Source organism: Heterodontus francisci, chromosome 17 (assembly GCF_036365525.1).
Source record: "Heterodontus francisci isolate sHetFra1 chromosome 17, sHetFra1.hap1, whole genome shotgun sequence".
Lineage (NCBI taxonomy): Eukaryota > Metazoa > Chordata > Chondrichthyes > Heterodontiformes > Heterodontidae > Heterodontus > Heterodontus francisci.
The window spans coordinates 65,469,624-65,486,690 of NC_090387.1; the positions used below are offsets into that span (position 1 = coordinate 65,469,624).

The window sequence follows — 17,067 nt, forward strand, 5'->3', positions numbered from 1 at the left end:
AATATTTGTAGTTAGCCTTTGAATGGCTTTTGATTTGTTTTCCCAAAACGGGGCTTCTTTGATCTTTACATTGCCATAAAGCATGTTTCATACTGCAGCAAAATTGATTCTAATCACATGTAAGGCTGGAAGTACTGAAGGTGGTTATGTTCTCAAAGCTTTGCTTTCAAGTAAGCTAAATCTAACAGAAGAAAGAAAGATTAATGCACAAGAACTGATTTATATCTCAGTTTATTTTCACTCGGAAACCTTGATGAAAGGGCCGAGGCTCGTAGGACAGGACAACAATCAATGCTGGAAAAAGCAGGAGATAAATCCAGTTCAATTAGCATACAAAGTCCCACACAAATATATTCGAGTCATTGAGTCATACAGCACAGAAACAGGCCCTTCGGCCCATTGTGTCCGTGCCGACCATCAAGCACCTATCGATTCTCATAGTCAGAGATACAGCACTGAAACAGGCCCTTCAGCCCACTGAGTCTGTGCCGACCAACAACCACCCATTTATACTAATCCTACATTAATCCCATATTCCCCATCACATCCTACTACCTACCCACTTGGCCCATAGCCTTGTATGCTATGGCATTTCAAGTGCTCATCTAAATGCTTCTTAAATGTTGTGAGGGTTCCTGCCTCCACCACCCCTTCAGGCAGTGTGTTCCAGATTCCAACCACTCTCTGGGCGAAAATCTTTTTCCTCAAATCCCCTGTAAACCTCCGGCCTCTTACCTTAAATCTATGCCCCCTGGTTATTGACACCTCCGCTAAGGGAAAAAGATTCTTCCTATCTTCCCTATCTATGGCCCTCATAATTTTGTATACCTCAATCAGGTCCCCCTCAGTCTTCTCTGCTCTAAGGAAAACAACCCTAGCCTTTAGGGGCAGCACAGTGGCGCAGTGGTTAGCACCGCAGCCTCACAGCTCCAGCGACCCGGGTTCAATTCTGGGTACTGCCTGTGTGGAGTTTGCAAGTTCTCCCTGTGTCTGCGTGGGTTTTCTCCGGGTGCTCCGGTTTCCTCCCACAAGCCAAAAGACTTGCAGGTTGGTAGGTAAATTGGCCATTATAAATTGCCCCTAGTATAGGTAGGTGGTAGGGAAATATAGGGACAGGTGGGGATGTGGTAGGAATATGGGATTAGTGTAGGATCAGTATAAATGGGTGGTTGATGGTCGGCACAGACTCGGTGGGCCGAAGGGCCTGTTTCAGTGCTGTATCTCTAAACTAAACTATCCAGTCTCTCATCATAACTGAAATGCTCCAGCCCAGGCAACATCCTGGTGAATCTCCTCTGCACCCTCTCCAGTGCAATCACATCCTTCCTATAGTGTGGCGACCAGAACGGTACACAGTACTCCAGCTGTGGCCTGACTAGTGTTTTATACAGCTCCATCATAACCTCCCTGCTCTTATATTTTATGCCTTGGCTAATTTTTTTAAATGTATTCATGGGATGTGGACGTCGGTGGCTAGGCCAGAATTTATTGCCCATCCCTAATTGCCCTTGAGAAGGTGGTGGTGAGCTGCCTTCTGTGAGGTAGATACACCCACAGTGCGATTAGGAAGGGAGTTCCAGGATTTTGACCCAGCGACAGTGAAGTAACGGCGATATAGTTCCAAGTCAGGATGGTGTGTGACTTGGAGGGGAACTTACAGGTGGTGGTGTTCCCACGTATTTGCTACCCTTGTCCTTCTAGTTGGTAGAGGTCGCGGGTTTGGAAGGTGCTGTCTAAGGAGCCTTGGTGCGTTGCTGCAGTGTATCATGTAGATGGTACACACTGCTGCCACTGTGTGTCGGTGCTGGAGGGAGTGAATGTTGAAGGTGGTGGATGGGGTGCCAATCAAACGGGCTGCTTTGTCCTGGATGGTGTTGAGCTTCTTGAGTGTTGTTGGAGCTGCACCCATCCAGGCAAGTGGAGAGTATTCCATCACACTCCTGAGTTGTGCCTTGTAGATGGTGGACAGGTTTTGGGGAGTCAGGAGATGACTTACTCGCCGCAGGATTCTGAGCCTCTGACCTGCTCTTGTAGCCACGGTATTTATATGGCTACTCCAGTTCAGTTTCTGGTCAATGGTAGCCCCTAAGATGGTGATAGTGGGGGATTCAGCGATGGTAATGCCACTGAATGACAAGGGGAGATGGTTTGATGGAGATGGTCATTGCCTGGCACTTGTGTGGCGCGAATGTTACTTGCCACCTATCAGCCCAAGCCTGGATATTGTCCAGGTCTTGCTGCATTTCTACACGGACTGCCTCAGGCAAGTATCCCATATGCCTTCCTAACCACCTTATCTACCTGTGCTGCTGCCTTCAGTGATCTATGGACAAGTACACGAAGGTCCCTTAGACCCTCTGTACTTCCTAGGGTCCTACCATTCATTGTATATTCCCTTGCCTTGTTAGTCCTCCCAAAATGCATCACCTCACACTTCTCAGGATTAAATTCCATTTGCCACTGCTCTGCCCATCTCATTAGCCTATCTATATCGTCCTGTAATCTAAGACTTTCCTCCTCACTATATGCGACACCACCAATTTTCATGACACCTGCGAACTTACAGATCATACCTCCTATATTCACGTCTAAATTATTAATGTACACTATAAACAATTTTGGATCCAATTTGCCAAATTGCCCTGGATCCCATGGGCTCTTACCTTCTTGACCAATCTCCCATGCGGGACCTTATCAAAAGTCTTACTGAAGTCCATGTAGACTACATCAACTGCTTTTCTTTCATCCACACACCTAGTCACCGCCTCGAAAAATTCAATCAAATTTGTTAGACATGATCCCCCCGACAAAGCCATGCTGACTATCCTTGATTAATATTCATGAGCATAATGAAGTATGACTCTGATTTAGGCCTTCTGGTCTCATCCCAATTGTTTTCCAATGGGTTGATTTTCCCCCAGAGAAACATCCGGGGAGTTAGCCAGCAGAATATCAGTTGCCAGGTAGCCCCGTTGGGAGACTCCACCTAGTTTGAGGACTGCGCCTCAGTTGTAACGAGCTATAACTGGAAACCAATTACCCTAGGGCACATGCCAACTCGCAGCCACTACAAGATCTGGCAATATCTTGCCAGAACAGATCCTTTCGTCCTCTTGCATCTTTAGGTCAACCCCAGGACCCCTCTCAAAGACAGAGTGGTTTGCAAGCGTCCCACTTCAATCCCAACTATCAGTTTTCTTAAGGCAGCCATCCACTGGGGTGCCAGACAGTTTAGCTGATGAGCAAAATGAGGTGGGAGGCTGGGAAGGCTACTTCAAGCACAAACCATCAGAATCCTGAGATAATCCTAGTCCAGTGCAGACAGAGACCTAATGTAATGGGTCGCCACTTTGTTTTCCTTTTGGCTGTAGCTAGGAATGAAGCATTTCCCAGAAGCAGCAAAGAGGAAAATTCAGTATATATGTCCACCATGTGCTACCTCATTATCCTCTCCTTTAAGCCCTTAAGGAAAAGAAAGAAAGGGAAGTTTATGACAGATACCAAGGGCTCAATACTGCAGAAAACCTAGAGGAGTAAAAAAAAGCATAGGAGTGAAATTTAAAAAAAAGGAAATTAGGAAAGCAAAGAGAGGGCATGAAAAAATACTGGCAAGTAAAATCAAAGAAAACCCAAAGATTTTTTGTACATACATAAAGAGCAAGAGGATAACTAAAGAAAGAGTAGGGTCTATTAGTGATCATAAGGCTAACCCGTGCGTGGAGGCAGAGGATGTTGGTATCATTCTTCATGAATACTTTGTGTCTTTTCTCACAAAAAAAGTGGGATGATGCAGAGTTTGCAATCAAGGATAAGGATGAAATTAACATAGCGAAAAATTAAGTATGAAGGAGACTAACATCTTTGAAAGTGGATAAATCCGCAGGCCCGGATTAAATGCACCCTAGGCTGTTAAGGGAAGCAAGAGAAGAAATAGTGGAGGCTCTGACCATCATTTTCTAATCTTCTCTGGCTACAGATATGGTGCCAGAAGACAGAGGACAGCTAACGTTGTACCATTGTTTAAAAAAAAGGAGAAAAGTATAGACTGAGTAATTACAGGCCAGTCAGCCTAACGTCAGTGGTGGGAAAATTACTGGAAAAAATTCTGAGCAACATATGGAAAGACACAGAATAATCAAAGACAGCATAGATTTGTTAACGGAAGGTTGTGTATGACTAACGATTGAATTTTTTGAGGAGATAACAAGGAGCATCAGTGAGGGTTGTGCATTTGATGCAATCTATATGGATTTTAGCAAGGCTTTTGATAAGGTCCCACACAGACTGGTCACGAAATTAAAAGCCCATGGGATCCAAGGCAAAGTGGCAAGTTGGATCTAAAATTAGCTCAGACGCATGTAGCAAAGGGTAATGGTTGATGGTGTTGCATGATTGGAAGGCTGTTTCCAGTGGGGTTCCGCAGGGCTCAGTACTAGGTCCCTTGCTTTTTGTGGTATATATCAATGATTTGGACTTGAATATAGGGGTATGATTAAGAAGTTTGCAGACGATACAAAAATTGTTTGGGTGGTTGTGGGAGCAATTTTGCTGAGTTTTGCTTCTATACCTATTATTTTGTAAGTAGATTAATATAATCCTAGTGAGAACGTATACACATATTCTCTCTTATATGAGTTGAAAGTAGAGCCATATATTGATACAAAATGGAGTTTTAGCCCGAGGCACTGTGGGACAGATTTAGTGAGCTCACAGTTGGAGCTTGGTACAGCATAACACAGATAACGAGAGGGGGCCCCTCTTATCAGTGAATCTGCAGACTGCCCGGCACCTTCAGGAATGCAGGCCCATTTAAAGTGACAATTGGGAGACTTCAGGACAATGGATGGGACCTGAGTTCATCAATTGATGATCAGGGCAGGCATAAGCTGATCAGGTCGCCACATGATGCCTAATCAGTGATTTAATTGGTACTATGTGTAATGTATGTAATCAATAACCATTCTGATTGGATTGTGTCCAGCCGGGATGGGCTGAGTAACTGTATATCCGTTGTGAATTTCCTTTGTTCTAGAGAGTAACACTGGACCGCTTTTAGGTAAGGTGTGCTCTCCATGATATCATGAATAAAGTCTGTTTATTCTCAAAGTCTGAGTCCGGAGAATTTGTTGAATCATTGGGTTTTAACTGGATTTTCTCCAAAAGTGGTTGATGAAGAAGAAAGCTGTAGACTGCAGGAAGATATCAATGGACAAGTCAGGTGGGTGGAACAGCGGCAAATGGAGTTCAATCGGGAGAAGAGTGAGGTAATGCATTTGGAGAAGGATAACAAGGCAAGGGAATACACAATAAATGGTAGGATACTGAGAAGTGTAAAGGAACAGAGGGACTTCAGATCCACAGATCCCTGAAGGTGGCTGGATAGGTAGATAAAATGGTCAAAAAGGCATATGGGATACTTGCCTTTATTAGCTGAGGCATAGAATATAAGAGCTGGGAAGTTATGCTGGAACTATCTAAAACTCTAGTTAGGCCTCAGCTGGAGTACTGTGTGCAGTTGTGATCACCACACTAAGATGTGATTGTACTAAAGATGGTACAGAGGTGATTACAAGGATGTTGCCTGAACGGGAGAATATAAGTTACAAGGAAAGACTGGATAAGCTAGATTGGAACAGAGGAGACTAAGAGGAGACCAATTGAAGTGTACTAAATTATGAGGTGTCTCGATAGAGTGGACAGGAAAGCCCTATTTTCCTTGGTTGAGGGATCCATAACCAGGGGGTGAAGATTTAGGGCAAGAGGTAGGAGATTTAGAGGGGAACTATTTTCACTCAGAGGGTGGTGAGGATCTGCAACTCACTGCCTAAAAAAGGGTAGTGGAGTCAGAAAGTCTCATTACATTTAAAAAGTACTTGGATATGCACTTGAAATGTCATAATCTACAATGCTACGGACCAAGATCTGGAAAGTGGGATTAGACTGGATGGCTACTTGTTGGCCTGTGTGGACACGATGGGCCGAATGGCCTCGTTCCGTGCTCTAAATTTTTATGATTCTTACTCTTTACACCACCCACAGAATTAGTATTGGTGTCTTAAAACTGCTTTTATGAAGCATCACTATTCACTGCTAGTACACATCTATTTATTTTCCATTTCATTTGGTAGAAAAGGTACAATGCCTACTTAACACTTGCATTTTACATTAACATTCAGCTCAACATCAAATTAATTCATTGACTGCGACCTGTAATATGACAGATTACAAATTTAACAATTTGAAAGCATTGCATACAATATACGTCACAAGTATTAAGAGTTTTACTGGTTGATGTTACCCTCTCGTGCACCTCTTGGTAGGAGTCTGTGTGCAATAAAAACCTGTTTAAGAACAGTATCAGTCACCAAAGAAGGCAGGAAGTAGTAAAGAGTCTTTAGCACATCGATCACAAACTCAGTGGTGTATCTAGGCTTTGGGTTTTGTGCTAACAAAGCAGTGACAATTGTGTTGACTACTGGGCCTACATCCTGTCGGAAAGAAGGACCAATTGCCACGATCTTTTGCTGTATTTCAGCAATATATTCTTCTCCATAGTCATGTAGAAGCTCTGGAGAGAGGCTATCCAGAAGTTTTTGATGTTGTTCCCTCCAGAAGTTGAAATTCCCAACTTGAGCTTTAAACACAAAACATGAAAAAAGATTTACATTCTCTTATTTAATAGCCTTCTCCTTTGTCAGTTAACAATTGAGTCACTAGGACCTTACACGTGCATAACTTCTAATGAGCAAATCCAGCTAAGTATTGAGCAAAACTGACAGTAATATTTGTAGCCTAAGCAAACCTAATCAAGATGGCCTTTCCTCATTGCTGCCTTATTATGCTCACAGCTAAATTCCCTTTGATTTTCAAGCTTTTAATCAATTTGATATATTGTGGTAAAGTGTTAGATAGATGGTTGATAACTTGTCACACAACTACCCCTTCCTGCCCCAATTCTCGCCCCTATCAATGGCTCACTTTGCCTAGGCATCATTCAATCTCCCCTTCAACTGCCCATTATCAGTCCCACAAACAACCCAGCCTTGACCATCCACATTGTCTCCAAGGTCTTTGAGCATATTTATTTTTTATTTAGAGATACAGCACTGAAGCAGGCCCTTCGGCCCACCGAGTCTGTGCCGACCAAAAACCACCCATTTATACTAGCCCTAAGTAATCCCATATTCCCTACCACCACTAGGGGCAATTTACAATGGCCAATTTACCTATCACCTGCAAGTCTTTGGCGGTGGGAGGAAACCGGAGCACCCGGAGAAAACCCACGCAGACACAGGGAGAACTTGCAAACTCCGCACAGGCAGTACCCAGAATTGAACCCGGGTCCCTGGGGCTGTGAGGCTGCGGTGCTAACCACTGCGCCACTGTGCCGCCCGTATATTCTATTCAGTTTCATGCCACCTGTCCCAATATTCAATTTTCAAATCCTTTCAAACAGCTTGTTTCATGCACACACCACCAAGGTAACTCTAGTCAAAGTCTCCAACGACATCCTCTGTAATTATGGCCTACTCAGCTTCACTGCAATGTTCAACATGGCTGATAACTCCATTGTCAATTGCCACTTCTCCTCCATTCTCTGTGGGGCTGCAGCCACTCGGCTCCACTTCTATTTGTCCCAGCAGTAGCTGTACCTATACTTTCATCTCTACAGAATCCATGATTCTGCTCTTGCCCCTCCTTTTCCTCATTTGCACATCGTATTTAGGCACAGAGTCAGTTTCCATACGAATACTGATAACATCAATCTCTCATTCTCCATCATCACCCACAACTCCTTCACCATCTCTTTGTTGGTCTATAACATCAAGTCATAGATCAGTCAGAACTTACGGCAGCAACAACATATATTTATATAGTGCATTTAAAGTAATAAAACATCTCAAGACACTTCTCAGGAATGTTATAAAGCAAAATTAGACATTGAGCCACTTAAGATGATATTAGGGCAGATGACCAAAAGCTTGATCAAACAGGTAGGTTTTAAAAGGAGTGTCTTAAAGGAAGAAAGAGATAGAGATGCAGAAAGATTTAGGGAGGGAATTCCAGAGCTTAGGGCCCAGGCAGCTGAAGGCACAGCCACTGATGGTGGAGCAATTAAAATCGGGGATGCTTAAGAGGACAGAATTAGATGTGCAGATATCTCAGAGGGTTGTGGGCAGGAGGAGATTACAAGGATAGGGAGGGATGAGGCCATGAAGGGATTTGAAAACAAGGATGAAAATTTTTAAATCTAGTTGTTGCTTGACCGGGAGCCAATGTAGGTCACGAGCACAGGGGTGATAGGTGAACAGGACTGGTGTAAGTAAGGACACGGGCAACAGAGTTTTGGATGAACTCAAGTTTACAGGGAGGTGGTGGGGGGGGGGGGGGCGGGCGGGGGGTGCTGTAGAATGTGGGAGATCGGCACGGAGTGTTAGAATAGTCAAGTCTAGATGTAACAAAGACATGAACGTGGGTTTCAGCAGCAGATGAGCGAAGGCAGGGATGAAGTCAAGCAATATTATGGAGGAGGAAATAGATGGTCTTAGTGATGATGTGGATATGTGGTCAGAAGCTCATGTCAGGGTCAAAAGGTTGCGAACAGTCTGGTTTGGTCTCAGACAGTTGCCAGGGAAAGGGATGGAGTTGGTAGCTTTAGATGCTCCATATGCGTACATGTATCCAAATGGCAGTTCCCCTTTGGACCAAGTCATAGTCATGAGATCATCAGTAAGGCAAGGTATGTACACTTCTAATTCATTTTCAACTGAATCAAGGAACAATGAAATAATGTTCGGTGACAGAGAGTTCCTTTAGCATCTTTCTATTTAAGACTGAACATTATTTTTTAGTGCGGCTCTCCTGATTTAGTGCGAGTGTATTTATACTGTATCATGATATATTGGTTTCATATTTATGCTTTTGCCCTGTTTTGTAGTTTGGAGCAGAAACCAAAGACAATGGCTTCAGTCTTCCCAATATTTAATAGCAGGAAATTTCTCCAATTAAATATTGGGAAAATCATTGCATTTTATTTAGCTCCAGCCAAAAAACTCCACCCTCCTGCTTCTGAAGCCATGTTTCTCCAACACCTTGCTCAGTGGCAAACCAGTGGAGCATTCAAAAGTGAGATTCTATGGGCTCAGTGTAGACATGTCCCACAAAGAGGTACTGCCAAATCTAGAAGCATACAGGGCAAGATAAAGCAGAAGAAAGCAAGAATATGACAATCACAAAAAACATAATGCTTTAGAAAGCCTAGAGGAGTATAGAGTGGAGTAAAAAAGGAAATTAGGAAAGCAAAGAGAGGACATGAAAAAATATTGGCAGGTATTCAAGGAAAGCCCAAAGATGTTTAATCAGTACATTAAGAGCAAGAGAATAACTAAGGAAAGGGTAGGACCTATCACAGATGTACAAGGTAACTTATGCATGGATGCAGAAGATGTGGGCAGGGTTTTAACTTAATTTTTAAAAATTTTAATTTAGAGATACAGCACTGAAACAGGCCCTTCGGCCCACCGAGTCTGTGCCGACCAAAAACCACCCATTTATACTAACCCTACAGTAATCCCATATGCCCTACCACCTACCTACACTAGGGGCAATTTACAACAGCCAATTTACCTATCACCTGCAAGTCTTTTGGCGGTGGGAGGAAACCGGAGCACCCAGAGGAAACCCACGCAGACACAGGGAGAACTTGCAAACTCCACACAGACAGTACCCAGAATTGAACCCAGGTCCCTGGAGCTGTGAGGCTGCGGTGCTAACCACTGCGCCACTGTGCCGCCCCATTAAGGGTTCTTAGTGAGTACCCTGTCTTTAACTTCAGAAAGGAGATGGATGATGCAGACATTGTAGTTAAAGAGGAGGAGTGCGAAATATTAGATACTATAAGCATAATGAGAGGGGAAGTACTAGAGGGTCTGACATTCTTGAAAGTGCATAAACCACCAGGGCCAGATAGATTGTACCCCAGGCTGTGAAAGGAAGCCAGGGAGGAAATAGCAGATGCTCTGAGGATCATCTTCAAATCCTCACTAGATACAGGCAAGGTACCAGACGATTGGAGGTCTGCAATTGTTTAAAAAGGGTGCGAGGGATAGACCACATAATTATTGGCCGGTCAGTCTGACTTCGGTGGTGGGCAAATTATTAGAATCAATTCTGAGAGATAGGATAAACTGTCACTCAGAAAGGCATGGATTAGTCAGGGATAGACACATGGATTTGTTAAGGGAAGGTCATGTCTTACTAACTTAATTGAATTATTTAAGGAAGTAACAAGGAGGATTGATGAGGATAGTGCAGTGGATGTTGTCTACTTGGACTTTAGTAAGGCATTTGACAAGGTCCCACATGGCAGACTGGTCAGAAAAATAAAAGCCCATAGGATACAGGGGAATGTGGCAAGTTGGATCCAAAATTGGCTCAGTGGCAGGAAACAAAGGGTAATGGTCAACGAATGTTTTTGTGAATGGAATGCAGTTTCCAGTGGCATTCCTCAGGGCTCAGTGTTGGGTCTCTTGCTGTTTGTGGTCTATATTCATGATTTGGACTTAAATGTGGGAGGCATGATTGGGAAATTTGCTGATGACACAAAAATTGGCCATGTAGTTGATAGTGAAGAGGACAGCTGTAGACTCCAGAATGATATCAATGGATTGGCTGAGTGGGCAGAAATGTGGCAAATGGAATTCAATCCAGAGAAGTGTGAGGTAATGCAAGGGAATACACAATAAATTGAGACGCGTAAGGGAAGTGAGAGACCTTGGAGTTCATGTCCACAAGTCCCTGAATGTGGCAGGACCGGTGGATAAATAGTGAAGAAGGCATATGGAATGCTTTCTTTTATTGGTCAAGCTATGAAATTCAAAAGCAGGGATGTAATGCTGAAACTGTAAAACGCTGGTTAGGCCACAGGTAGAGTATTACATACAGTTCTGGTACAGGAAGGATATAATTGCTCTGGAGAGAATACAGAGGAGTTTTTTCAAGAATGTTGCCAGGGCTTGAAAATTGCAGCGTTGAGGAAAGATTGGATCGGCTAGGGTTGTTTTGCTTAGAACAGAGGAGGCTGAGGGATGGCTTAATTGAGGTGTACAAAATTATCAGGGGCCTAGATAGAGTAGACAGGATGAATCTATTTCCCCTAGCGGAGACATCGATTAAAAGGGGGCACAAATTTAAGGTGATTGGTAGAAGGATTAGACGGGAAATAAGGAAAAAAACTTGTTCACCCAGAGGGTGGTAGGTGTCTGGAATTCACTGCTCGGATCGATAGTGGAAGCAGAGACCCTCAATTCTTTTAAAAGGTACCTGGACATGCACCTGAAGTGCTGTAACCTGCAAGGCTATGGACCAGGTGCTGGAAGGTGGGGTTAGATTGGGCAGCTAGTTTTTCAGCTGGCGCACACACGATGGGCTGAATGGCCTCTTTCTGTGCTGTTACTTTTCGATTGTTCTATGGCTCTAACCAATCTTCCAAGCTCCATCCTGCACAAACTTAGTTTCATCCACTGCCTGCATCCTGCCAACACTAAGCCCTGTTTACCCATCGCTTCTGTTTTGGCTGACTGCCACTGGCTCTCCCTTCACCAGTACATTGAATCCAAAACATTTATTCTTATTTACAAATTCTTTTCTTTTTTTTTCTTTGAGATACAGCACTGAAACAGGTCCTTCGGCCCACCGAGTCTGTGCCAACCATCAACCACCCATTTATACTAACCCTACATTAATCCCATTACCCTCTCCACCTTCATCCACATCCCCACCTTCCCACAATTCCCCTACCACCTACCTATACTGGGGGCAATTTATAATGACCATTTTACCTATCAACCTGCAAGTCTTTTGCTGTGGGAGGAAACTGGAGCACCCGGCGAAAACCCACACAGTCACAGGGAGAACTTGCAAACTCTGCACAGGCAGTACCCAGAATCGAACCCGAGTCGCTGGAGCTGTGAGGCTGCGGTGCTAACCACTGCGCCACTGTGCCACCCCTAATTTCTCTATGGCTTCACCTTACTCTACCAGCTCTACTCTGCCAACCTTCAGTCATCCTGTGCATTCCCCCATTGGTGTAGAGCTTTCAACCATCTTGGCCATTTGCTTGCAACCACGTCCCCAAACCACTTAACTTGATTATTTTTTTTTAAAAAGGCTCTTCATCATGAATCTGCTTTTGATAATCTCTCTTAACTGTTTTACAAACCACTCAGTGATCATTCATTCCTATATGAAGTATCTTGGGATATTTATGGTGTTCTGGATGCTTTATGAATGCAAGTTATTTTTGTTAGCTGCATGTTTTTCTAATTAAGTACAAAGCATTTTACCTGTTTTGGTGGCACCAGGTTGGATGATGGATATTTGTACTCCCCAGGGTTTCATCTCTTGACGCAAAATATCTGAAAAAAACTCCAGCGCTGCTTTGGATGCTCCATAGGCTGACATGCTTCCAAATGGCAGTTCCCCTGTGGACCAGGTCACAGTCAGGAGATCAGTAAAGCAAGGCATGTACACTTCGAATTCATTCTCAAATGAATCAAGGAACAATGAACTAATGTGCGCTGATGAGAGAGTTCCTTAGATGCATTAGCATCTTTCTATTTCTTTTAAGACTGAACATTATTTCTTAGTGCAACTCTCCTGATTTAGTGTATTTATACTGTACTGTGGTACATTGGTTTCATATTTATGCTTTGGCCCTATTCAACTCTTCTGTTAGTAAAAATTGAAGAAGGAAAGACTGAGCTGCCATACTTTTACAAACACATTACGAAAATATTTTATTGTTGGCTTCATGGTGACCAACTATTTTAGATCTCCACTCCCTCCTGAGCCATTTGCACTATTGGATATTCTGGGGCCTGGGGGAGGGGACAGGTGGATTCTAAATACATTGATATTATGGAAGAAATGGCTAGATGGTCTAGAGGCATCCAGCCACGAATAATCACCACTGTCTGGAAAGCAGGCAACTTTTCAACCTCGTGAAGCCCAGTTGTATTCAGTTTCTGAATTCCGGGACTGGCCAGGATGACTGAAATTGTCTGCTCTTTTTCTGTATGTTCCAGTGTTTCAGTGCAGAAGTAATGAAACAAAGCTTCTGGTATCACATTAGAAATAAGGGCACATTGATACAGAATGATGCAAATAATTATTAACTTCACCGTTTGCTGAACTTAGCTTGCTTTTTACTAGATAATAATGGCAGTTGTGCTTCCTTTCCCTATGTGTCCGTGGCACAATTCTGCTGTTTCCTTTTCTATGTATACTTACGAGAAATTATTAACATCCATCAGGCACTATTCATAAATCACAACTTGGGAGAATAATTCTGCTATCACCAGAAAATACCTTGGGCTACAATTTCCGTTTGACATTAGTGAAGGTGGGAACATATTTTCCATCTGTTTTTCCAGGTTATTAAGTGAATTGAATTCAATGCAGCTGAGCTATTAATGGTGGAAATGCTTATTGCGGTTTTATACCCTCAATTTAAACTTTGCAAACAGAATGAAACAGCTGGTGTAATTGACTATACCTGAAGTGCTCCCTGTACCAATTCTAACAATTAGCATTATTACAATCCACATTCAACTGCTCTAATATTCTAAGATGTGAATTTCCTTTGTGTATGTTACAGAGGCCAAGCACTGCTTTCTGGGGACATATAGTACCAGCAGCAGCTTCCTGTGTGGCAAGGCCTGCTCAAAGTGGCACCTTTATGGGTGTCCCCAACAGATGCTGGAAGCCTGTGGGGCAGCACTACCTTGACCTCACACTGCCTAAGCTGCTGTTGCAATGTCAGGATCCCTAATTTGGGCAATGCTAGTCCTGGCAACAAATTTGTAAATCATTCAGCAAACAAGTGTTTGCTGCAATCGTGTTATTTAAAAGAGCCAGGCACCCAAATTGCAGGCAACGTGATTAAGAATTTTGTTTTTTATATTGCAGTGTCTGAAAGTACATTGCAGTGCTTTTGGAGGTACTGTTGGGAGTTCCTGGATTTGGCAGGGAATGTTGCTGCATTGTCTCAGAGGGGCAGAGGAGTAGGTGATCTGTTCACACAAAGGCTGCAACAGGCATGGGGGCTGCAGTTGCAGTGTCTCTGGGTCTGCAACATGACGGGGAGATGCAGCAGAGGCTGTGGAGAGGGCAAATGCTTTGCCAACTTGGAGCCAGACTCCTCCATGCTCCTCAACAATGACAGAAGGCTGTCTGCCAGACCAACCAAAGCACTCAGCATCTCGATGTCCATACTCATCAACGTTCTCCTGTAAAGCACCCTATCGAAGTCCTCTGCAGTAGAATTCACATGTAACCTCGCCCTTCGGTGAGCTGGCAAACGTACCATTCTTTAGCCCTGGCCTAGCTGCTGTCCATTCGTGCCCACATGACTCACCATGGGATGATCCCAACTCTATACTTGCTTCCAAGATAAGTGGAGTGCCAGTATCTGAGCTGGTGGCTGCGAATGTCACATCAAATGACAGGGCCTCATCATCAATGTGAATCCTGAGTGCCAGGGAATACTGATGGATGAGTGATGGGGGTGAGAAGCACGAGAGAGGTTGGTGTTGGTGTGCAGGAGATGCTATGTGAAGATGCATTCACTGCCATTGACCACCTGTGTGAGGTCATTGTACTTCTTGTGGCACGCTGGCAGGATCTCAGGACGAATTTCTGGGAGTTGACAGCCCTGTCCACCTGCTCCCACTCTCTTCAGAGGGTGGTCCTTGAGGACCTTCTAGCCCCCTGCCAGACCATGGCATCTCTTCTCTTGCCCACCTCCATCACCCTGAAACCCTCTTTCTGCCCTGTTGTTCACTTTGCCATTATTTAAACTGCAACAATATTCTTCAGTGCAGCTTTCCTTTAAGAGTAACAGCCTGCCTTTGCGAAGAGCAGGCTGGCTGCACCACATGGTTTCTGAACGCTGCTACAGGGCGGCACAGTGGCACAAGGGCGGCACAGTGGCGCAGTGGTTAGCACCGCAGCCTCACAGCTCCAGGGACCCGGGTTCGATTCTGGGTACTGCCTGTGCGGAGTTTGCAAGTTCTCCCTGTGACTACGTGGGTTTTCCCCGGGTGCTCCGGTTTCCTCCCACAGCCAAAGACTTGCAGGTGATTGATAGGTAAATTGGCCGTTGTAAATTGCCCCTCGTGTAGGTAGGTGATAGGGAATATGGGATTCCTGTAGGGTTAGTATAAATGGGTGGTTGTTGGTTGGCACATACTCGGTGGGCCGAAGGGCCTGTTTCAGTGCTGTATCTCTAAAATAAAAAAAAATAAAAAATACTGGGCTCCCCTGCTGAGCACAAAGTCAGCCGGCACCATTAAGACGATGTCAGCTGCACGGGATCAGCTCAGCCAGACGCTGCAATCACGCACGAGGTGGGTGCACCAAATTTGGATGCTGCCCATCTCGATCTGAACAGATGAGGGCAGGTCATGAATAGTGACTCCCATGCCTGAAAATCGGGGTAACCCCCAATTTCTGGACCCTACACTGAAAACAGATCAATGAGAACGGCTTAGGCAGATGCATGTCTTGTGTTGTACTTAGTAATAAAAGCTACAACTCATTCAGCTTTCAAATCATGCAGTTTAACAAGTGTAGAAAATGCTATCTTGTGTATATGGAAACACCAGTACTTATACATACCTTTCAGTTCTCTTTTTCCCTTCAACTAATTGGCCTGTAAAAACAATTAGTAAGAGAGAAACAGCGTGGGCTTAACTTTTAACGTTTACAGGCCACAATGGGAGTAAGAGGGGTACAACACCCTACACCACAAAATTGTTAGTCTGATAGTTAAACATGTAAGGAGCTTCAGTCTGTATGATATTCCCACAAATCTAATAATTTGATTGTTCATTCAAATAGAAACAAGGAGCTTCTGGGAATGAAAATCTATTATTCAGTTTACTACCATTCTGAATCACCCATAAAAGTAGTCAATCAAGATGTGAAAGTCAAGAAATTTACTTAAGGTTCAGCTTACACAAAATGCAATGCAATTGCTGATTTTAACCTTGCCCATCTGGCAGAAACTAACCAGGTGGGTAGTTACAGTGGCTGCAGCAACCTCCCCACCCCCACAAGTGATGCCACTGCCTTTATGCCATTTCTGAGAAGGTGACAGGGACACACACCAGAAGGCAGCAAGGTCCTTCTTTAAATATGCAAATTGGGCTCTGATCACATCATCTGGGCCCATTCACAATGTTAAGGAGGCCTCCTTGGGGGAAGCTGTCCTTGGTTTGCCACCAGGCCATCCTGTCGGCAACAGAAAGCAGGGTCAGAAAAGGTCCACAAGAGTAAGTTAATTTGCTTTTGTTTTCCTTGGGCCAGGAGGAACAGCAGTGCTCCTCCAGGCTCCACAAGGAAACCTAGGCCCTCTCCTGCCTCGGGCATCCCACGCCTTCCACAGACCATGATGCACTCCCAATCACCCCCACCTCCAACCCTTACCTGCGCGCTAGGGACTATTCCTTCGGGTCCTTGGCAGCAACCACCTGTTGGTTGAAATCCTAATGCCTCCCACCGTTGGAAGGCTGACAGGCCTGATGCAGTTGAGGCCTGGTAGTTAAAATGTCGGGGCCTCACACTATGGAGGTGCTGGATGGTTTGCTGCCTACCTCAGCATGACTCCTGCTGAGAGTTAAAAAATGCCTGAAACAGTATTTGGTACTTATCATTGAGCTGCTGGGTTGAGAGGATGCTGCAAACCGGAACAGTGCGTGCTGGCAGAAAAGAACCTTACCCACAGCACTGCATATCGGAGAATCACAGGTGCTTTGTCTGAAATTTGCACCCATGATTTTCTGATTTATGTTGATGACCGTAAGAGACACATGCACACACAAACAAAAAATTAGGTTGGAGAGCAATTTTCCAGCAGGTATTTTAGATTGGTTCTAAGCTGCATAAATATCTAGTGCTAAGATGATCTCGGCTCCACTGTTGCTGAAATCTTGATCTAAGTTTTCATCAGTTGAATCCCACTGCTACAGTTCCCTCATTGGCCTTTTGTATTCTTCCCTGCACAAA

At 44.3% G+C, this 17,067-nt stretch overlaps 1 protein-coding gene across 1 annotated transcript in view; it reads right to left on the reverse strand.

The window, feature by feature from the left end:
* Nucleotides 1-215: 215 nt before the first annotated feature.
* The window catches only part of LOC137378989 (11-beta-hydroxysteroid dehydrogenase type 2-like), a 65,303-nt gene continuing 48,451 nt past the window's right edge, over nt 216-17,067 (reverse strand). The window contains exons 4-5 of the mRNA XM_068049551.1: nt 12,345-12,482; nt 216-6,634 (exon numbers count right to left, since the gene is read on the reverse strand). Coding sequence (XP_067905652.1) covers nt 6,282-6,634; nt 12,345-12,482 — 491 coding nt within the window. The 3' untranslated portion in view covers nt 216-6,281. The remainder of the gene's footprint in view (nt 6,635-12,344; nt 12,483-17,067) is intronic.